The sequence below is a fragment of the Rhea americana genome, unplaced genomic scaffold (genome assembly GCF_003343005.1).
Source record: "Rhea americana isolate MKP2758 unplaced genomic scaffold, rheAme1 scaffold_92, whole genome shotgun sequence".
Lineage (NCBI taxonomy): Eukaryota > Metazoa > Chordata > Aves > Rheiformes > Rheidae > Rhea > Rhea americana.
The window spans coordinates 1,653,680-1,677,459 of NW_028187111.1; the positions used below are offsets into that span (position 1 = coordinate 1,653,680).

At 36.5% G+C, this 23,780-nt stretch overlaps 1 protein-coding gene across 2 annotated transcripts in view; it reads left to right on the forward strand.

Annotated features, from left to right (window-relative positions):
* The window catches only part of MAN1A2 (mannosidase alpha class 1A member 2), a 158,665-nt gene that overhangs the window by 92,436 nt on the left and 42,449 nt on the right, over nucleotides 1-23,780 (forward strand). For both annotated transcript variants that reach the window (XM_085324548.1, XM_085324549.1), the window contains exons 6-8: nucleotides 524-618; nucleotides 3,773-3,896; nucleotides 4,327-4,420. In XM_085324548.1, the coding sequence (XP_085180674.1) occupies nucleotides 524-618; nucleotides 3,773-3,896; nucleotides 4,327-4,420 (313 nt within the window). The remainder of the gene's footprint in view (nucleotides 1-523; nucleotides 619-3,772; nucleotides 3,897-4,326; nucleotides 4,421-23,780) is intronic.

Genomic DNA, 23,780 nt, shown 5'->3' on the forward strand with positions numbered 1-23,780 from the left:
TATTATGAGTGACAGGAAAGCTACAGAAAACTTGTCATACATATGTGTTTGCACAGACAATATTCATGAAGAGAGAGAACCTCTGTTTGTGTTGTATTTACGTATGTGTTTATATATAAATAYACGTATGTATATAWATATAAAATGCAAGAGATTTTTGTAAAAGTTAAAGTACTTACGTATGTGTGTGTTGGGAAGTTTTGTGTTAGCTCCAAAATGTRAGGTATAGTTTAAAGATTACTTTAGAAAGCACTGGTAATTCCTAGTATCGATGGAGGGAGCTGGTGGGAAGATTGATATTCTTTTTTAATATCTTCTTTAAGTTTTCTCTTCATGTTCAAATCTCAGTGAAATTTATAAAGTGAACAAATAAAAAATAAATGAGAACTTAATATATATTTTACAATGTAAAAGTCTTTCTAATATAATTGGCTGGGCAGGAGAAAGGAGATTGCACAGTCTTTATAGTTCTTGGAGGTAAATCAGAATTTAAAACTATCTGCAATTGATCCTACTGTCTTAGGTTTTCAAGATCAAAGCAGTGCAGCTGGCAGGAAAACTTCTTCCAGCTTTCAACACACCTACAGGTATACCATGGGCAATGGTGAATCTGAAAAGGTAATGGATTTTCTTCTGGTGAGCGGACRTGGGAGGAATGTGTGTATGTGTGTGTGTTTCTTTTTTCAGTCCCCCTTCCCCCAACTTACAATTGGTRTTGGCACATGACAATTTTTTGAAGTAGTGGAAGTGTAGAATTTGCAGATCAATTGATATTCCTAGCTCTTCAGAATAATTTTAATAGAGTTCAGAGCCTTCTAGATCATTAACTGTAATAAGTTATGACCATGTTTTTTTCCTCATTCTGCAATAAGAATTCAGTGCATCAGGAGAATATATCCAGTGTATTATGCCATCTGTTGCCCTAGGATTAATCTCTGGTCCTTTAGTGGTTCTAAATCACACATTCATATTAAAACTGAAAATGCTTTCAGGCAGTGGTTAAACTTTCTGGGGTCATGCATTGTATGAGCTTTGTTACCTTCATGAGATTCATAATGTTTGAAAAGATGATGGGACTTGTAGGATATTGCTCCATTTTACTGTTCAAACTAGATAAAATTGCCTAGCGTGTTTACGTTTTCTTTGGTCAGTGCGAGATGGAGGGGCTCCTCCAGATAGCTGCTCAGATCACAAGGCCTGACCTTATGGTCTGAATTACCTTGTGGAAAAATCTACCTCTTCGTTGATAATGCCAGCAACTGGGTATGGCGAATACCTCCTTGACGTTGTTTTTTGATTGTAGCTTTTAGTCAAGTAATTCCTTAACTTTCTAAGAGATGCTTGTTATTTCTGCCAAGTGAAAGTGATGTGGTCATAGTGTTCTTTGGGCAGTTATCTAGCAAATTTTAATTTTTACATTTTTTTAGTTAATTTATCTTGTATTGCTTGTGCAGCCCTGGGGTTTTGATCAAACTTTTGAGAGCATTTTTATTTTTTATTATGTTCTCAATAGCTGAGTTATGATGCAGCTTAGATTGAGAGTGCACTTAAGCAATTCGGARTAATAGTGGAGTTTTGAGTATTCAGAAATCAAATTATAAATACAGGAAGTTCAGAGTTGAGATGAAATTTATAAAAGATATCACTAAAATAATGATTCTTCACCAAYTTTGACACTGTTCAAAAATTACTGTTAAATATGTTAGTTAATATTATTGCATATTGTGGTGGTGTTCCTTTAGGTGTCATTAGCAACACGGTTAAGCACTTCAGTTTTTCTGTTTTTCTAGCTTTTAATATTTTGAGTTTGTAATCTTTAATTTTGGCTTTCCTAGATTACAAATGTACTTGCTTCAGAAAATGAGAGGAACRTGCATTTTTTAATTTATCTAAAATGTTACTTAAATAATCAAAAATAGGAATGTTAAAAGTTGTTTTCTTTTTAGGAAAAATGTTTGTTTTGCTTTGCTAGAATATGAAGAGGTTTAGAACTACTTTAAGAGCATTATTCCCATATGCCTTTTTGTGGCCAGGGAACACTTCACATTTTGCTTTCARTTCTCAGATGGAGATCATGGACCTCTCATTTGCCATTCTCCTGACACAGGGCCTCACTATCCTTGCCCACATTTTTTCTGCTTGGTGTGTTGCAGTTTTACCTCTGAGGCCATTTATTGGACTTCTGTAAAATTAATATCAGGTTAATTTTTGTGCACACTTCCTGCACTGCACTCTAGTTTACTCAATCTGGTGTTCTTCCTGCAGTTTTATACAATTTGAAATTCTATGCACAAATGAGTTGTTGGTTTTGCTGTGTTTGAGCTGAGTCTGCACCGTGATGCCAGTATGCTTGAATGGGCAGCTGCATCCACAGCAGGTGCATTTGATTCCCTGTTTCAAATACCATAGATTACAAGGCTTAAGAAGCTGCAAGCCAGACTGGAATGGATACTGTGCAGGACGTATGGATGTAGATCTCTTAGATCAGTGCAGTGCAGTGCCAAGAAGGCAGTAGCAAGGATGGGTTCCCAGTAGGCTAATGGACAAGGACTGAATGCCAGAATTTCCTTATGTGCCTCTAATTGTCTATATTTACTGTGGTAATCTCTTGGTAATGTACAGAACCAGTTGACATCACGGGAGAAAATACAGTGGTTGGTGTGCAGGGAGGCAGTGACAGCAGCATGTGTATATTTGAACATATATTGTGAGGCTGACATGCAGGAAAGGCGAGACTTGAAAGAGAGGTGGAAAATGACAACTTTTGTTTTATTAGCTTTTGTATTCATTATGAAATGCTTCATTTTCCCTTTTTATGATAGCTGTACTAAAAAAATACTGAGACAGGCTATGATTTTCTCTGTATTCTCTGTAAACAGTGGTTGTTGTGTTTTATAAAGGAGTTCTTTGTCTGAAAATACTGATCCATTACCACCATTTTTTCTCTTATATTTTTTTCGTTTTTCTAATATACAATTTAAGAAATGAATAAGGCATTCCTCATTGGATCTAGTCTTATTCATAACCTCCAACTGAAATCGGGTATGAGAACAAGCAGAAGTCGTCTCCAGGAAAATGTAGTTTAACATCATAAATTCAAAGACCTTATCCTTAAAGGTGATGAATACTGCCAAATTAGATTAAACTAGAGGTAATTTAGGAGTTGTATCATTTTGCAAGATGATATGTCTTAGAATGTGAATCATTTATAATACTTTCTGTTGATTCTTTATCATGAGCCTGAAGAACTCACAATATTATGCCTACAATAAAAATTCAGTTTTTCTATGTAGATGCAGATAAGGCCACCTCCCATTTTGTTTGAGCATCTAATGCTGCCTTTAGCATGTCCCACATGAATAAAGGGAACACGGCAGATGTCTGACAGAATGAAGAAGCTAATGCTACTACATGTGGAAGTGTAGTTATCTCATCTGATACTGCTTTTGATGCTTAATCTTAGGAATGTACTATCAATAAACAACAATTGAGATTGGACCCAGTGTTAAAAATACACTTCTATGATACCAAGATGTTATATCCTTTAATCATAGGACTTTCTGTTTATGAGGTTGTGTATCTTCCTCCCTCACCCTCCCCCACAAAAAACCCCAACCAATCAAACCACCACTCTTGTAATCGTAGATGTGAATTAGTATCTTGCTATGTATTACCTCTTTAATTAAACTTGTGACTGTTTACTAGAGCTATACACAGTAAATTTGTTCTTTCTGTTCTTTCTTGCCTTTTTTATACGTTTGTTGAAATTCAGTGGTGTGGGTCGAAACTGGGGCTGGGCTTCTGCAGGCAGCAGCATCCTGGCGGAGTTTGGTACTCTGCATATGGAATTTGTCCACCTCAGCTACTTGACTGGGGACCCTGTATACTACAACAAGGTAGGTGTCTCAAGTTCAATTTTTCTGTCATACAAAATTCTTTTATGTTGTTTTATCTTAAATTTCATTACATGAAAGTACTTTCTTTAATGCATTTTCTAATGTATTATATTCTGTTTACATTTTTGGAATCAGATAAATTATCTCCTGTTTTCTGTTTCTATTACCAAAATAGATGAATTTTTCAAATAGAAATTCATGACAACAAAACTTTATTTGTTCAATATATATTTAAAAATCAGAATTTGAAGACACATTTTTGTAAGCAGGCTTTGAAAAACAAAAAAGTRCTAATCTACAGGAAGCCCTCAAAAAATCTTCTATGGTCAGATTAAGAAAATTTGCTATTAAATAAAATGACTAGATTTAATTATGGAAAGAGATCAGATGAAAGTCGTTAATAGTGATCCTGACTTTTGATTTAATTTAGGTTATGCACATTCGGAAGTTACTTCAAAAAATGGATCGTCCTAATGGACTTTATCCAAATTATTTGAATCCAAGAACAGGCCGATGGGGTCAGCGTAAGTATTTATTATTTTCTTAATTTATAATTAAAGCTCTGCTTCTTACTATGTTGCTGAATTGGAAATCTGAAATTTTGTTCTGTAAGGAAGGARCAGCATTGCTTGAAAATATGAAATGTAGGATTACTTAGGCTTGAAATATCCTGAAAYCATATTTTGCCAATCACCTCTCTCAGAAGTCATGCAACATAGTTATTACGGTACTTTCTGAAAGCAGCTTTCTACCAAATCTGATGCCTGTCTTTTACTTGTATCAATCAATAAAATCTTCACTAATAAAGGATAAGACTGAAAAATAATTTTCTTATTTTGATCCTTATTTTGTTCCTACTTTTTCACCTGCGAGCTGTCTGGCAAGTGAATTACTGTTTGTAGGAATGATTTATACAGATAACTAGAAGCARTGCATGTTTTTGATGATTAAATTTGGGGGCTTTCACTTGAATCCCTCAGTCCGTTATTAGGGACTGAAGTTTACAAACATTATTCTTTACTTAATGGCATGTGAAATGACATGATGAATCTTACTGTAGTTCCTGCTTGTGTCAATGTATACTCATAAAAAACAGCTTTGGAATGAAAATAAGAAATCGGTTTTCATGGCAGTGTAAGTGGAGAGATAAAACATGAAGACACACACAAACATGGTTCCTTTTCTTGTTGTGATTCCTACAAGAAAAGTTGAATGTTTTAGTACTTTCATAGTGGTTGTGATAAATACTTTTTTCTAAAGACTCTTATTTCATTTTATTTTATAACTGCAGATGTATTTAAGGAAAACAAGCAAGATGGTCAATTTTTGTCCTGTTTGACACAGTTRGCAGGTTTTGGTGGTTTCAATGATTGGCTGTAAATATCCAGCACTAAATGTTCTGGATTTGCAAATTGAGAATTTGCCCTTGATTTTGAGTTTGGTATATGAGAGAAATGAATACAGTTGTAATTGCAGTGACTGTGAAAAGGCAATAAAAATATTCATCTATTATTTGTTCAAAAGACAGTTTTGACATTTTTGTTCAGAAATATTTTTTCCTATTCCCTTTTTCTATTCCTAAGCACTTGCTTCTGCTATTTTTATAGAAAGTAGTGTGATTTGACATATCATTAAGATTCTTTAGGGGCTTTTTATCTTTGTTTTAATAATAGTGCTCAGAATTAGCAACTCTGGGGAAGCAAATAATCCCAGTCGCTGAAAATGAAAGTACAGTGAACAGTGGAAGCTTTAACTTCCCTGACATTTGCTTGAGGTTAGGTGCTTTTTAATGAATTTTGAAAGATATGTTTGGGAGTAGAATTTAAGACACAAGTTGAAGCTTTACTTCCTTGGATGGAAAAGAGTACTCCTTTATAGAAAATTAATTTTTTCTCTGTTGCTCACTAGCCACAAATGTATTTCCTAGAATTTGTTTTGGATGTTGGCAGACACTTTTTTTTCAGGCAATAAATGTTCTTAATGCAGATAAAGTTGTTCTGATAGAGTTTCTAAGATCTCCAAATGCTACAAACATTTATAGACCTATCTTGAAAAGTTTTGTGGGGACAAGAGAACGCAAATCCATAGTTCTGTTTTCCTGCTAAGAAACGAAATGGAACATCGAGATGTTGTCTTTGTTGGAGCCCTGGTAGATCACTCCTCAGCAAATCCAGCTGCAGAAATTTAAGAATGTAAGTTTTACTATGAGTGCATGTGCATTGAGGCACTGGATTTATGAGCTGGAACAACTGAGGCTTAGACAGCAGTTCCTTTCTTCTGATCCTGTTAGAGAGATCATATCCTGCATCACAGAAGTCAGTTAAGTAAGGGTGATATCTTCATTCAGTAGCTCTCAGTTCACTAGAGGACTCATGTCAGAGTCTGTAAATATTGTTACTGACTTTACTCATGTTGTTGATATAAAGGACAGGATAGCTTTTTATGTCCTCTTCAGAAGATAATTTCAAAGAGCATAGTGTTTGGCTTGTTACATGCTTTAGTACTAGAAAGACTGAGACAATAAAAAGAGTAGCAAATAACAAATTCTTTTCTTTCAACTTCTGGGAAAACTGCCCTTTTCGTCTCTACTGTGACCTTTAGTTTGGTACATCTTATCTTCTACAAACTACGTTCTCCAGATTGGTTTTGAAAATTATTTCAGAACCTTATATTTGCCTAGATACGTGTAACTTTATGGCGCTGACCTTTTTGAGTTTTCTTTTATTTTTCATATTTGGCAGATAGRTTTCTTTTTCCTCTTCATCAGACTTTTTTGATTCAATTCCAGTTAGGATTTTCATTTGATCTGTACAATCTCCCAACTAATTCATGACGGTTGTGAAATAAGTACAATAAATCTGTCATACAGATGTGTAGACTTTTGAAGATGTGTGGGACTCAGCTGAAATACAATATTCTAGTGAGGGATATTGTACTCAAAGTGATAACAACATCTGTGATGTGCATGTAGTGAAATAGACTAAAGTTATTACTACCAGTTGATCATCCAAAGATCATTATATAAAATATATAGTGGAAGAGTACATTTAGGTAAAGTTTTCTTCCTTGTCATGTTTTATCTTTTACAAATAGCTTTTACGTTATTTGAAAGAAAGAAAACTGATGCATGTGATTTGAATAGAAAAAAGATATACTTCTATTATTTCTCTTTACTGAGCAGCTTCTTAGAACAAAATTAAACTTAAACACCTGGAGCCAGTTCCTGCTTCAAGGCAGATTTGTGGAAACAAAGAGAAGCCTCCAGTGCTTTTTGTGGTCTTGGTGTGGGTCTGTAGGAGCAGGAGCTGGATACGTCTCTACTTGTAACAGGAGTTTAGTGGAAAGAACTGATGACGTTTTGATACTTTTTCAAAAGGGGCCAGATATATTTGCATAAGGATCCTAGGCACATCTTACGTGTAACGAAAAAAATCAAGGATTGCATCTACTCTGAGCTGCAGTCCTAAGTATTAAATGTTTGCATAAGTGACTAATGTGCCTTTGAAACATCRCATTTAGAAATCTTTCTTTCCTCCTTCCCCTGTGCTCTGGAGATCTATATAGTAATTTATGCTGCCATGTGCAAGCATGATTGTTCCAGCTCCTTCCCCTTTCTTCCAGGCAAGAGATATCAGACAAACCTTAAATGTCAACATGCAGAAATAACTTCTTAGTACATGTGAGATCTAACAACATACAGTATTTTTTTCTAAGTCTCCAGTTTTGCAGAATCTAAATGTTGTGTTGTCCATTAAAACCTTAAACGTGTTGGATTTAATTCACAAATGTGAAATTTATATCTCAGCTTCTGGTATAGGGTGGGTGTAGGAAAAATTTTAGTGTAATAAAATTCAATCCAAGATCTTACGGTAAGGGAAGGTCTTATTTACAAATTCAAAGCAAGTTGATTTTACATACTTTCACCCATTTTCTCATAAATTTAATTCAATCACACTGTCACATGTGCAGGCAGCACTAAGACATAGGTGTCCAGTGGTTTGGACACAGAAGGGACACTAGCTCTTCAGTCCTCATCATACCTCTGGGGTTCTTGAATGACAATGAGCTAGTKTTTGGACAGGACTCTTGTATCTTTTAGGGATTATCAATTTTATAGGCTTGTACTTTGCCTTAGAATCCTCTTGACTTTAACCTTCGGAAATCTTAGGTTGCTGAATGTTACCTGCTTTTCCTCATTTGAATGCATCTTCAGTATGTATGTTTATGGTCAGTTTTCTTGTTGGGCCAGCAGGAAAAGCAATGGTGTATGTAATATGTTGTAACCTTGTTGTGATCCTTCTGATGTTAGGAAGCAGAGTCTTTTGCTGATAATAGATCTCTGTTGTGGTCTGATTAGAGTTTGGCCTTTTTTTGCCTTGACAGAAACAGCACGTTTCTTAATTTCACTGCTGGACAGCAGTGTCCTAGGCACAGAGTCCTGGGACGTAGTATCTCTAATGCAGACCGTCATTTCAACCCTTTGTTCKCTTGTTGCCTCTGGTGCTTACAGACACACACATTTCCATTTGTAGTTCACTCATACCAATCTTTATGTTTCCCTATAAACCCTACAAAGATGCAATCAGTAAAGTAACTTACCAGTCTGTTACTGAAAATGATTTCACCAAGAACAGCTGCCAAATTCTTGAAAAATTGTTGAGATGAGTACAATCATGTAGTGTCACATGAATATAATCTATMGATACGTTTTTTAATATTTACATTTTCCTGAATATAAATTTCTATATGTATTTAATGTATTTTACTTAGCACTTCTACTTGCCTCATGAAGCAGGAGCTTTGGTCCAGAAACTCAGCAGGTAGTGCTGCAACAGAAAATACCGCTCTATTGTATTATTCCTTTCCCTTTGATTGCCATAAAACACAAAAAATTGCAACTATAAAAACTGTCAGCTGAACTGTTTACTGGCCACTCATCATCTTCGTAATTTCCAGCAGAATTTCTTCACAAGAAAACTGCATGTAACTAGACTTTTTGTGGTTCATAACAGAGTTTGTTGTAAGCAGGAGGAGGAGAGCAATGTCATCTATAGGCTAAATATTTGTACAGGTATTATTACAGCATGAGTGGCATGACAGACATACAGTTGAGGCTTTAGTTGGAAGGCAGAGCTCTTATGCCCACAAGAATGTTGATAGATTCAATTTTTAGTTATGGACGAGGATGATGGACCAGTAGGAACAAGTCATTTAGGATATTTCTGTCTTGGGGTTTCAGTTTGTATAACATAGAAAAGTGGCTGGCAAGAAGCGTATTGTAATCTCTCATGTCAACCTGCAGTGAACTTTGTTAAATTTTTGTTTCGCTTGTTTTTGTTGATGAGTGTTTTGCTTGGTGTAAGCATCAGACTTGGAATTCAGTTATTTTCAAAAACAGTGGCAGAGCTTCCTAGAGAAGATGGCTAAGCAGATGTAATGATTAGAGTTTTGATTAAAAGCAAGAAATTTCAGAATTGCTGAAATGGATTCCTATTGAACAAAAATGAATTTTATCAAAATGAAAATATATTTTCATTAATTCTAATTTGCATCTGTAAACAGGTTAGGTATGAACATGAATTAAAACATAATAACAAAGAACATAATAAGCAGCATATTACTGGCAAGTCAGGAAATGCCACTAGTGTTTGCATGTTTCTGTTAATGTTTTGATTTAGGATATTTTTTCTTTCAACTTTTCAATGCCAAGAATAACTTAATGCATTTCATCTGGTTCCAAAATTTCTTGCAAGTAATAACTTTATTGAAGGGGAACTCAAATCACTCTGGCTTTTAATCTCACTGCTGGGAACTGCTTTACTTACGGAGTTACCTGACTTGATTGCGTAAGAAAGTTGTCTCAGTTTGACTTTAATGGTTATTTAGACTTACTTACAGCTTCCCTTTGCCAGGAAATTCCTTGTGAAAGATACAGGCACATTAACAYGTTACTGTGAAGTAATCTTGTATGTTAACTTACAGTGCATTAAATGCGTGTTGCTCTGAGGAACGTAATAGCATGTACTGAAATTAYTGTCACTGGTGATGTGATGAACATTCAGAATAAAGTCTGTCTTGCAGGGCTTTGCTCTTGTACTTTTACCTAAGACAAGCCCATTCAGTCCTATTTGCAAGTGGACTAAGTTGAAATCTGGATGAGAGACACTCTGTTAGCTTGTTTACAGGGGCTCACAAAGCAATTTAAGATGTATCAGTTAACAATATTATATCCATGCACATATATGTATATTTAATGTACTGAATATAGATGCTTTTTTCCAGCTACAAAGAGATTACTTTTGTCAAAGGGATAATAAAAGGGTGCGTGTGAGAATTTAACCTGCTTTAAGTTATGCAACTTAGCACCTTYTGGTAATTTTCTGGCTTTCTTGCTGTTCCCTGCACAAGTACTATAGAATAAACAGGCACAACGAAAGTAGCTGAATGGGAGAGATTTGCGTCTTGTGCTGTAGACTAATCTTTAAATACGTGAACACAAATGTCTTTGTGGATGCATACTAAGTGATGGTCTTTCATTTTTAACAATAAAAGCATAGATCAAACAAGTGCTTTTAATTTAAAATAATAATTTAGAGAAAGCTTTCATTGATTTGATTTGATTTAATTTTTACTTATAATGGTGCAATTTTCACATGTAAGAAAAGCTATAAAAATGATTTTAAGTCACTTTAATTAAATCAGTGCAATGCTGGGTGAATACTCCATAATTTTCTTTTGCCTGTCAGTACAGCTGGCTTTAGACTAGTACKTTTGGATTGAGCTATGTAATTAACTGAACTGCTTCATTTACACTCTTGCAATGTAACAAGCCAACAAAATGAATAATATGCACTGTTTTCATTTGTGATATGCCTTTGTATCAAATATACAGCACCATCTGTCTATATTTGTCAATATTTTAAAAAACTGAAAAAAAGAGTATGCTATAGCTATACTTAATACATTTTGATAAGAATATTAAAGCCTGTGCAGTGGTARACATGGAGACCCGGGGATTCATCCTTCCAAGCCATTGAAGCCCAGCCTGGTGTATTCAGAGACCCAGAAAGTCTCCATGTCCCACTCCAACAGATGCAGCTGCTGCTGTTCCAGTGACAGCCAGTGCCAAGGCTGAGCACGTATCCCAGGGAGGTGCACACTTGCACACAAAGGACTCTAATGTGGCTACCCATCCAGACTACTGCAGACAGAGTGCTGGATTTAGTAGTACTCATATGAATGCCACCAAAACCTACATAAGTACAGATAGCCAGGTCCTGCTCCTCTCTCGCTAATCAGGACTGAAATTCCTTAGTGAAAACATGCATGTTCTTGCTCTATAGATTCACAAGCATACCCACATTCGTGGATCCTGTGACTATCAGCGTGGCCTCTAAATCCATCTATTTATCCATGCCTGAACCCTGGGCCCACTTACCTTCTGTGAGAGGATCTTCTCACTGGGTAGTCCCATGTGATGTTTGCTGGTAAACAGATGCATGCACTCACGCAGTCATCTCACAAGCACCCACACAATCAAGGATCTCTCAGATACTAGTATGAGCTCTCAGTCTACCTAATATGCATGTCCAAGCCCTAATCTCTTTACCCATCACTGGCTCAGACCAGATGCTGGTCGCCTACTCAGGAATTATATGTAACACGCGTGTGTGCACACAGAATTAAATTCACTGGAAAAAAGTAAACACACCTAGGTATTTGCATGTGATGGCATTTAGATCTCTGTCACATACCGTACACTCTGGTCCCTCCACTTGCTGACACACAGACTCATGGGCCCTGTGACCCTGGTCCTTTCTACAGTTGTTAGGCATCTAGACCTCTGTTGAATGCTGGTCTGTCCAGTTGTTGGCACCTAGGTCTATGGGCCCTTTGACTTGCTGCCCCAGGTCTGTTTGCTGGCACTTAGACCTTGCAGTACACCCGCTGGTCCCTCCAGTTGCTGGCAGGCACTCAAACCTCCCTTGCACGCTGATCTCTGCAGTTGCTGGAATCTAGACTGGCAGGCTCTGTGACCCATGGCCTGTTCTCCAGTTGCTGACATTTAGACCTTGCAGCACTCGTACTTTAAAATAGTGAGATTATGTGGAGAGGAAAAGAAGTAAGGAAAGGATTTAATAAGAAGATAGGATAGACTGTTGATCACGCCTAGGGCTTAGTCAGACAAGCATATGTTCAGGCAGCCCCATTTAACCACCTTCCTCTCCATTTTCCCATGCTTATTTTTCTCCAATCCACCCTGATCCTTCCCTTTTYCCACCTTTAGCATTCCCCGTATACATGACGTAATAAGTTTTGCATAATCCCAGAAGCCCCTTGTGCTGGCTCCTATGTGAGTCTTGCTCAGTCCCACAAGCCCCCTCAAATAGCTCATAAAATTTATGATAGTCATGTTTCCTACTTCATACCGGTGGCAAAGTTTGGGTTGACCTTCTTCAAGGCTATGTCTGAGTAGTTCCTTTGACGGCCCCTCAATCACTGGCTGAAGAGTTCTAGTCTTTGTTGCTATCTGTTATCTCCTGCTCATGATGCTTGTGTGTCACTGTGTTTCATTTATCAATTTTCTTTTTCTTTTCTTTTTTTTCATACTGAATAGTCCTTAACAAGCTAACTTAATGAAGTAGATGCTCTCACATTCTGCATACCTTTACATGTTTTAGTTGTAATGGTGAGAATAATCAGCATGTTAACTGAAGGGTACTGTACTGGCATTATGAACTCCATTTAAAATTAGGAGAAGTGTCTGTCTTCAGACTTTCAAAAGTGCTGCAGATWGATAAATAAATCACTGTTGATTTCAGTTATCTGGACTTTCGCTACTAAAACTGAGCAAGAAGCCCTTTCTCTCAGTCTTTACATCCACCTCTGGAAGATTAAAACCCTTGCAGATGGCAGGCTGAAACGAATGTTGCTGAAGAACGAAATGGTCTTTCAGAAGATTAAAAGAATGTTACAGATAAAATGGAAACTGAAAATACAATTACATCATACATTAAAAGGCTAATACTTTAGTTATGGGTAGAGAGAAAGATGCTAGTATCGGAAAATGTGTAATACAATACTTTGGAAAATGCTTTGCCAGCTGAGGTTGTTAGTGTTCTCCTTTACTGTGAAGGTATTTTGCATTGTTTTCATACCCTTCAATTGTTTGTTTATTTACTAGGCCCCTTCCAGCAGACCTAATCTTTTAAATTATATCTGTTAATACGCCTACCTGCTCTAGACAATACTAAGAAATTAACAGCACCAAGAGTCCTGAAAAATCACATTCTGAAAAACAAGATCAAGTCCTGACAAAACACTTATGACCTAAATGGAAGTGAAGTGAGGTGCTGTAAGTGTGTTGGGTTTTTTGCTTGTTTCAAATCTGCTTTTGGTTGAGTGTGTTGAGAATGAATTAAAATAAAACAATTTCTAGACTTCCAACAGTAGACATGCATGCACTTGCTGCAGATGAGGAAGATGGTGGGTCTCACTTGTATAATTTTTTTTGCTGCCTTGGTAGATTTCCTTAATTTTTCCCCCCAGCATACTCTTGTCTTGTTCCATATTTAGGAACATGTACRTGTTTTGAATATCAAATAACGTCTAATCTCAGATGGAGAGTTCCCCTTCTGCTTTTGCCTTACAACTATGTACAAATGTAATTATCTGTGTTTCAAGAGAAGTTTGCATTCCAATTTGATTATTCATTAGAAGCCAAGAGTGAGTTAATCTGATAAAACTTTGTTGTAATGAAATATAGCAGAGTTGTACTTTGCAGGGGACATGTTTTTGTAAGCTTACAAGATTAAGACATTTTGCTGCTCTGCTGAGCAAGGTGATGAAAAAGCAAAACAAAATCTTTGTTTGGCATATTTAAAGATTCTAATATTATTGAAAGGTTAAACATCTATGGAAATTATGCATTTGAAAGATTGTATAAAGAGATTCCTAAAGAAAGGACTGGCTTCTGAAAGTATTTACATATACTGCTATGGAAAAAAGATGATTTTTTTTTATTTTGCTGTGCCACTGAACTATATTTTTAGAGCCTGTTACACTAATCTTGATAAAACATGATTTTAGTGGGGAACATATCAATGTCAAGAATTTGAAATCTGTCCCACAACAGCTTTAAAATTTGTTTTCTTCACTTAAATCCAGTAAATTAGTCTGTCTTGACAGAATCCAAAATATTCTAGAGTTTAAATTCTTGACCTTGATGGCAGCTAGTATAAAATGATTAGGGACTAAAAGTGTATCCTTCAACACATATTCTGTGAGATTTTAAAGTCTGAACTATTGTTGAGTCTCAGATTTCTTTAATAATTGATCTTTTGTAGTAGAGTCCCCAGGTACTTTAACTATATTATTTGAACCATTTTTGATTCATTCATTTACTGAGCCTATCAAAGTCCTACTACAAACATGTTACAGGTTAATTACCGTCACTTGTTTTGATTTTATTCTTTCTGTATTACTTTGCTAGTTGCCCAGTTTCCAATTTATGTTTATAACTGTGTAGACTTTATTCTTTAAATCACTAATAGATTTGAGATGCATTTCTTACCATTTTCTTTTCACCTTATGAGACTCCACCTTCTGGGTCACATGTGGAGATGCGCCTTCTGGTGATCCCGTGAGATGTTTCCCATTTGGTGGCTAAAGGGGGAGATTTTGTGGTTTTATTCTGTGGATGGAGGATGCATCTTTCTCATGGTTCTTCTCATCATGGCATTCCATTAGGAGCTGCACTGTCCTGTGGCAGTGAGATGAAATCCCCCTTCCCATCTTAGAGATCCAAATGAAAACACTGCTGGATCTTTAATTTCAGATATGCTTTGTAACTGTTTGGCCTGTGTGGTCAATAAGTGAGAGACTATGGTAAATGCAGTGTAAATATGGAGTGCTCTCTAGCTCCATCTCAGTCCATGCTCCACTGCTAAGCGAGTCTTGTACTTAACCCTTTATAACTGGGAGGTCTGGAGAAACCTTAGTTAACCTTTCTTGAAAGTGATATACCTCTGTGGTGTATGTGAGAAAATCCAAACTGAGCATTTTCATTTTTACACATAGATTCCCCTTGTACTTTTAGATCAGTACACCTTGTTTTGTTGTCTTACACACTTTAAAAAAAAAAAAAAAAAAGTAGTTCGTGTAATACTGATGTAAATACTCTCTTCTTGTCTTAAAATTGATTGTGTTAGTGGTAAGGCATTGCTTGTATAAAACTGTATAGATTGCCTATATAAATAATAGCAGGAATATTTTGAAGTTTCAGAGAAGTATGAATATGAAAGAAGGTAGTTGCTCCAGCTATGAAGTCCTGAATGTGAAAGGAGAGTTTGTTGTAAAGTACTAAATTAGGGTAATCCTTTGATATTACAAAATTGTAGATGATATCCATTTTGAAGATGTATTTTGGTTCTCATAACTTGAATTACCTACTTATATTCAATAGCTTGCCTAGTTTTACTTGACAGTCTCTTTTAAATATTTCCTGCATATGCTCTAGTGTCTGATACTGGAATTTTGCAAGCTTGAGGATTTTTATCTTTAGCTTGGTAATTTGTTTCATCTCACTGCATTTCCAGTAAATCATTTTTCCTAGTTTTGTTGTACAGGAAACCAGTAGTACTTATAGTTAAGATTGCTTAACACATTCCATTGTGTGATTGTGTTTTCAATTTGTTATAATTGCCAAACTTCAACTCTTCCAGCTGAAATACTGTATCTGGCTCAAGCTGTGTTTTTTTTTTTTTTAAGCTGTGACAGAAATCCTTCCATTGTTCCTAAATGAGATTAGGGATAGTATCTGAATTTGCCCAGATTAAAGTTTTGAAGGGTACAATTAAGAATCTCAAGAACCACCATGCTTTGGATATGAAATACTTATTTCAGGATTACCTGAGGAGAAAAACATCCATATTTGTTCAACTCTTTGAAAAATATTAGGTCTGCTTTCTCCTCGGGAAACTGCTAGAGCTCAGCGGCTAAGTTCCCCTAAGATGTGTGCGCTGAGCATGCACAACCCCAGGGTTGGGAGAAGCTGACCTGGGCTTTTCTTGTCGCTTGACTCTATCGTGGCACCGGGTGTTTGAACTGGAAGGGATGTCCGTTCAGCTATGTCCTGATTTCTGAATGCTTGGCTTTGCTACTTTAAATGTGCTTTTAATTTATTTATTTTTTTTTAATGTGACAACCTGGATGTTTTCAGGAAAATTCTCTTGATGGTATCATGTTCCTTAGTAATAAATGATTCATTTTTGACTAAAAATTGTACCTGCAACTCCTTTTATCAGGGCTGTCTCTGCTTCAGTTAATTTAGAAGCATTTGCACTTTTAAACTATCTACTATGGTTTATGACATCCTTAAGTTGAATTTCCACTGTGAATTGCAGCAGCTGTGATTTTCAGGGCTTCAGCTTGCTGGATTAAAGGATTAGAAAGGGAGCTTGCACCTATTTAGAGCAGCTGAGAGCCACTAAGCGCAACTATGTGAAGTAAAGATTGAACAGCAATTTAATTAGAGAGATTCTGAAAGCAAACAGAAAAGCAATTCTTCACAAGTTTCCTGCACAGCAGAAAAGGGCTCCTGCTGATTGTGCATTGTGTAAGGCCAGCTGGTATCCGGAAAAACTAATGGTGAAGGGATGTGGATTTCTTAACAGAAGTTAATATTAGCTTAATCACTTCACTATGCCCTCCCAGTCCCTTAGCTTCTCTTCTCTTGAGCTCCTTTGCTCTAGTATTAGAATGGCACTTTGTCAAAGGAAGAGTGTTTATGGTGCTTAAGGAAGATCAGCCTCCCTTTTTACTGCTTCCTTCTTTTGTTATAGCATAGTTCTGCACTACTCTTCTGTTGGTTGAAGTGAGTCAGTAGGTTTTCTTTTTATCTTGGTTTTAAGATTGAAGTTAGTCTTCCTTTGTTTTAGAGTCATACTTAACAGTTATGGTTCTAAGATATGTATTCTGCTATGTATTATTCCCAAATTTCTAACTTTTTGCGTGGTTGGTCCTTACTCAGCTCTAACCACATGTGCATATGTACTGTGATATAATCTTAAGTTATTTTACCTCACTACTTTTCAGCAAGATAGAATGTACGCACTGAATGTGCTTCTGCTCAGTATTTTAGATACYCATTTTAAGATATCTAAAGTTTGATTGTACATGAACTGATATTACAACTGTAATCAATAGCTGGAAAGTTATCTCTARCAAGGAAGCATTTTTGCCTGAAATATAGTAAAATTGTTACTGGAATAAATACGTCATCTGCTATCGTATAATTGTTTGATGTTTTATATTTCTTTTTCAAATGAGCCATTACAGTCAAATCATTTCTAACATTTTTGATTGCTGAAGAATTTTTTTATTGAGAACTTCATATGGCTGTTTATACAATGCTTTCAGACAAGTTTTATTTTTTCTATCTAATTCTTTARGTTTTAATTTATTTTGCCTTTCTGCTGGTATGCAGATTAGTTTGGGTTTTTTTTTTTCTGACCTAGATTTATCATTCAGAGACAAAGTAGAGGTCTTGAAAAAAAASTATAGGTCCTGAAAAAGTAACTCCTCCAAGGTGGACACTAATTCTTTGAGGCAGAGCAAATAAATAAGCCTTGAATTGCATTTGGAAGGCAATGCAGTCTCTGACAAAGAAGGTTTAGGTTCCCTATGACTAAAAACTAAGTAGATGTGCAGTCATAGATTATAATGATCCTCTCTGGAACTRGTACAAGATCTCTGTGGCACTTAAGCTGAAGGAAAAGAGCATCTGTCTTGTGTTGTGCTGGTTTATTGATAATCTTTGGGAAATTCATACCTCAGAAAGTCCAGAGGAACCTCTCAACACTGGGAGAGATTAGCAACCTCAGTTATATCTGCATACTGTGTATATTTAAGGGAAAATTTATATTTGCTTGGTTGCAGTGTTCCTTTTATATTCTTCTGTGCATTCAGAAACAGTACAAGATATCATAAACAAAGATGAACAGAAAGAAAAAGATGTAGCATACCAGTTAGTCCGTCTAATTGCTAGGTTTTTGGGGACTAGCACTCTCAGCTTATTTTGTAATTGCAAACTTATTATGTAGATGATTTGCTCTCTTCCATTTCTTTTCTGCTGTGTGGTGGTCTTTGGTAGTCGCAGTGCTTTCTTCTGTGGGATTAGTTTCTCAGGGAGGAATTTAGAGTATGCTACCCATATTCAGGAAGTTAGAGGTATGAGTGATTGCGATATTAGGTATTCACTGCAATTTTTTAAGAGTATGTTTTTAAAATGATTATTAAATGCACTTTTTATGACTATTATTGCATGTAAACTGATTCAGTGTACTTTGCTTGAATGACAGTCTGAAGCTCTTCCAAAGTGCTAGCTTTTCTTATTCCTAATTGCATGTCTGGCACCACAGACGGATGTCCTATAAACAAGAAATCACAAGGAAAAAAAGTTCTCAACRGTATTATAAAGGTGAATGTATCTTTATGTATCACCATGTCTTCAGATCAAATTTTTAACTACTTTTAAAATTATAAGATTAAGATGATTCATGTTTACCAAGGCCARTGCCTTCTCGGAAGTATCTGAGAGAGGGTTTTTTGAAGGCACTTGTATGTATGTAAATGTGCCTAGGGATGGAATTCATCTACAGAAATCTATCCATTGGATCAAAAGTGAAAAAAATTCCCATGCCACTATTACTAGTGATACTTCTAAAAAMCAAAGATGATTTGTTTTGTGAGATTAAGGGAATCTGGAACTGAGCAATTAGATCCTGCAAGCTGGAAGTTACCACGAAATTGTTAATAATGATCATAAATTCAAGAATTTTTAAATTTTGTGGCAATCATTTAAACCTTTGTATTTAATTTTGGAGGTTCTGTTGAGTTGGAAGATAACAAAATGGATACAGTTCTTACTGGGTGATTATTTCTCTAGCAATTTATTTTTATTATTTTTTTGAACTGCCCAGTCCTTTAAATTGTTGGCATTATTCAAGCTGTCATTCAAATAAATGTTTTAAATGCTAAATACTTCATCATTTTAGTATGATGATTCTATTGTCAATTATTTTAGAGTAGTTATTTGTTCCCACTTYAATAAAGAGAAACCAATGATCAACAGTCTTGAGAGCTGGAGATTATTGGTGACAACTTACTCAAAGTTAAGACTGTTGAGTTAGGTAAGTCTTCTTCATAGATATTAGCAACCACATTCTCTTTGCTTCTGCATAAGTTCCTTTGTTTCAGTCACAGTCCCGTCTTTCTTATGTGGTAGGAGTTGGTAGCAGTTAATCATTAAGATGCTTTTTGTTAAAATACACTCTCTGCCAAGAGCTAAAATCATGATGCTCTTTGAATTTCTGGCCACCTCTGATATGCATAATTGAACACGAGTCCATAGGAGCTTTCACTATTTTTGTTTTCTTTTTTTCTATCTGCTCTTAACTTATCCATCTCTCATTTTATTATGAGTTGGGAAATTTAATGAGAGAGGTTACCTTCTGCATTTATTTCATGCCTAATCTTGAAAAGGCTCTCATGTCTTTTGTACTCAGTGCCTTTTCTCTTTCTACCTCACACAGCCTTTTCTTGCCTCCACCATCCCACCATAGTTCTCTTTGCCGCTTCTCTAATGCGCCATCGTCATGACAAAGCCAAATAAGACCAAAAATAAGGTCTTTGACCTTATCTTTGCTGCAAATTTTATCTGGGCTTAGGTCAGGTTTTCTCTCTTAAACTCTTCCATATTTACATATTCATATGCCTCTGTCAAGAGTATAGTATAAAGAAGTTGTCACCACTTGTGCTTTTTTTTATTACTCCGGATTTGCTGCTGTGAGATAAGTAGTGAAAGGGTACATCAAGAAAGATACAGTGATCCTCCATTTACTTTCTAGAAGGCCTATATGCTTTTTTACCAAGWAGCTTTTTGTGACTTCTTTATTCAGACTAGATAGTTAAATTAAGATGAACACCCTGTTTTCTGTCTGCCACTTCTGCAATTGTTTCACCTTTGCCCGTCTTTACTGTTTGATAAAGAGATTAGACAGTGAGTAGAGAAATCCCTACATAGACTCATGCCCTCCACTCTAAAACTTTTCTTCCACTTCTGACAAACTTGGAGAGACCTTTCAGGCAAAGTGTGAGTGCAAAAYGTAAAACTTATTGTTATATTCATTCCATTAGCCTGCTTTCCATCATACCCAGACCAATAGATATGTTTACACTCAACAATTTGTAAGCAAATAAACGTGTTATCAGCAGTGTACTTAGTTACTTTGCTGTAGATCTTGGGATCACAGATGAATTGTTTGGCCTTGTCAGCTGCATTGACCTATAGTGGGAGCACACTGAGCTGTTTTTTTTCTCTCCCCACTTAGGACTATTATGACCTGTATTGTGGTTACTATGCCTTAATGTAGCTCTGTGCTACAAATAATTTGTACATTTTTGTATATTTGTACACTATRCTTATGAAAGTGCCATTAATATTGAATAGCTATAACAAGACAGACTAAATTTAGTCCATCTAGCCCAGTATCTCTCCAAGAGGGAATGCCATTAAAAGGGAAGAAAAGGGCAAGCATTACTATACATGAACAGCTTCTCTCTGTGCCCTTGAGCAGTCTGGCACTTCGAGACTTACTGAGCTAGAGGAGGGTTTTTGTATGTAACAGTCCTGGATGGATTTTTTTTTTTTCCCGTGAACTTCCCTAATCGCTTTTAGRCCAAGTAAAAGTGTTTTTTTTTTTTTTTTTTTTTTTTTTTTTTTTTTTTCCAGTCATGATGTCCAGTGGTAAAGGAATTCCATAGTTTTCCAATGCATGGAATGGAGAAACACTTTATTATTTTTTTTTCTTTTTGATTCTGCTAGCTCTTTTTTGTTCCTTTTTTTTTTCTGTGAGAGATTGCAAAGTCTTTCTCACTTGCTTTTGCATGAACATTCATTATTTTATGCATCTTATCATATCTCGTATGAGATATCATAAGCTCTCTCAACTCTGTTGCYACTTTTCCTGGTCAATTTAGTTGTTTTTCAAGCAACTTTGTTATGTAAATCTGATAATCTTCCAGCTAGTCTCTGTATCCTTTCAAGGCTTACTACAGTTTAAGGWGCTTTTTGTTTGTTTGTTTGTTTTTTGAGATGGTAGACTAGAATTGCAGCTACTATTAAAGATCCATTTATACATTGGTATTCTTTTTCTTCTGTGGTTTCTTTCTTTCTAAATGATTCCAAGTATTCTGTTTGCTTTTTTGACCATAGTGTAGCACTGAGGTGATGTTTTCTGAGTTATAACCTCTCAAAAATGAGATGTTGGGGTTAAAATATGTCGGTTTAAGGAAAAAACTCAGTATTGTATATGTAAAATTGGATTTTTTTTTTCCCCCATGTGCATCAACATTGGATTCTTTTATGATTTTATGGCCTAGTCGCTCATTATCAAATGATCCTTCTGAGATTTTCAGATGCGGCTTTCTGCCCTGAATAACTTTGTATCATCAACAAATTTTGTCATAAAGAAAGAGACTTTTATGGTAAGGAAATTTTATCATATCTTACAAGGGAAAGAACAAGATTTTATCATAAGGAAGGCACTTCTGGAGATTGTCTGATCAAAGCAGCGTCAATTAGAACAGGTTACACGGGACCTTATACAGTTGGATTTTAAGTATCTCCAAGGATGAAGACTTTACAACCTCTCTGCATGCTGTTCCAGTGTTTGACCAACTTCACAGTAAAAAAATTTCTTGCATTTAAGTGGAATTTCTTGTACTTCAGTTTGTACTTGTTGCCAGTTGTCCTTTTATTGGGTGCAACAGAGAGGAGACTGGCTCTACCTTCTTTACTCCTACGTATTAGTTATTTATGCATATTGATAAGATCCCCCTGATCTTTCTCTTCTTAAGACTAAACAGTMCAAACTCTCTCAGTCTCTCCTTTTAAGTCAGAAACTCCAAACTCTTTATCATCTTAGTGGCCTTTTGCTGGACTTGTCCAATATGTCCATAATTATCTCTTACTGGGGAGCCTAGAACCAGAGACAGGACTGCAAATGTTAGTCTCACTAGTTGCTGAGTAGAGGGGAAGGATCCCCTCCCTCAACCTGTTGGTGATGTTTTTCTTAATGCAGCCAAGGATGTTCCTGGCGTTCTTTGCCTCAAGCATGTGRTGTTGGCTCATGTCCGACCTGTCATCCACCAGTACTCCCCCATCCTTCTTTGAAAAGCTGTTTTCCAGCCTGTGAGCCCTCAGTTAGTACTGGTGCAYGGGGTTATTCCTTCCCAGTCACAGAGCTTGGCRTTTCCCTTTGAAGGTCATGATGTTCCTGTCTGCCCATTTTTCCAGCTTGCCAAGGTGCTTCTGTATATAATAATACACACCTGTCTGGTGTATCAACCATCTTCCCAGTTTTGTAAAATCTTGTGTCAGCAAATGTGCAGAGGCTGCACATCTGCCCCATCATTCAGGTCATCAACAAAGTTTTTAAAAAGTATTRGACACRATATTGACCCCTGRGGGATACCACTAGTAGCTGCCCTCCAGCTGGACTTTTTGSTGCTGATCAAAACTCTTTGAGCCTGGCAGTTCAGCTGGTTTTCGGTCCACCTCACTGTTTATCTAGCACATGCTTCATGGGTTTACAGGAGATAGTGTCAAAAACCTTGCTGAAGTGCAACTTCCACTGCTTTCACCTCATCCACTGAGTCATTTCATCATAGAAGGCTATGACCAACCAGCTAGACATGATTTTCCGTTTCTTAATCCATGCTAACTACTCCCAATCACCTTCCTGTGCTTTGTGTGTCTCAAAGTAATATCCAGGATTAGTTGCTCCATCACCTTCCCGGGGATCAAGCGGAGGCTGACTGATCTGTTCTTCCCAGGATCCTCCTTCTTGTCCTTTTTGAAGACTGGAGTGACATTTACTCTCTTTGAGTCCTCAGCAGCACTCCCCTGATCTACATGACCTTTCAAAGATAATCAAGAGTGGCCTTGCAGTGATGTTGGCCAGCTCCCTCTGCACTCATGAGTGCATCCTGTCAGGTCCCATGCACCTGTGTATGTCCAGTTTGTTTAAATGTTCTGTAACTTGATCATTCTGTGCTGAGGGTAAGTCTTCATCACTCTAGACTTTCCCATGGATCTTGGGGGCCTGGGATTACCGAAGGCAAGTCTCACCAGTAAATACTAAGGTGACAAAGGCATTGAGTGCCTCAGCATTTTCCATGTCTCCTGTGGTTGGGTCTCCTGATTCACTGAGCAGTGGGTTCAAATTTTCTGTAGTCCTTCTTTTACTGTGAATACACCTGTAAAAGCCTTTGTGCCCCCCACATCCTAGTGGGCTTTGTCTTTCACCATTTACCTTTTTTCCTGATTGATTATGAATACTTTGAACAATGTGCAGCACACATTTCTGTGGGACTTCACCATGGCCAAATTTCCCTGTGAAAACTGACTCGCTGTTTCTTTTAGCAAGTTTTTGAAATTCATGTGAAGATTTTGCCTCCTTTTCTGCCACAGTTTAGTTTCTTCATGACTCAGTGGAAAAAAACCATGTCAGTTACCTCTTGGAAGTTCAAGTAGACTGTATTGTCCAGATCTCTGCTCACCGCAACTTTGAGTTCCTTGGAGACCTTCAGTAGATTTGAGATGTGTCTTCCCATTATAAAAGTCCTCCTGACTTCATCTGTATGTTGTATTTATCCATATATCCACTTATCCACTGAATACTGTCCATACTATATTTTTTACAGTTTTTTTCTGTACAGACATCAGGTTTATGGTCTGTATTTCCAGCTTTCTTGAAACACCTGAGGCTTTAAGCAAGAGATTACACATCATAGTTCAGCAATTCCTTTTTCTTTTCTTTT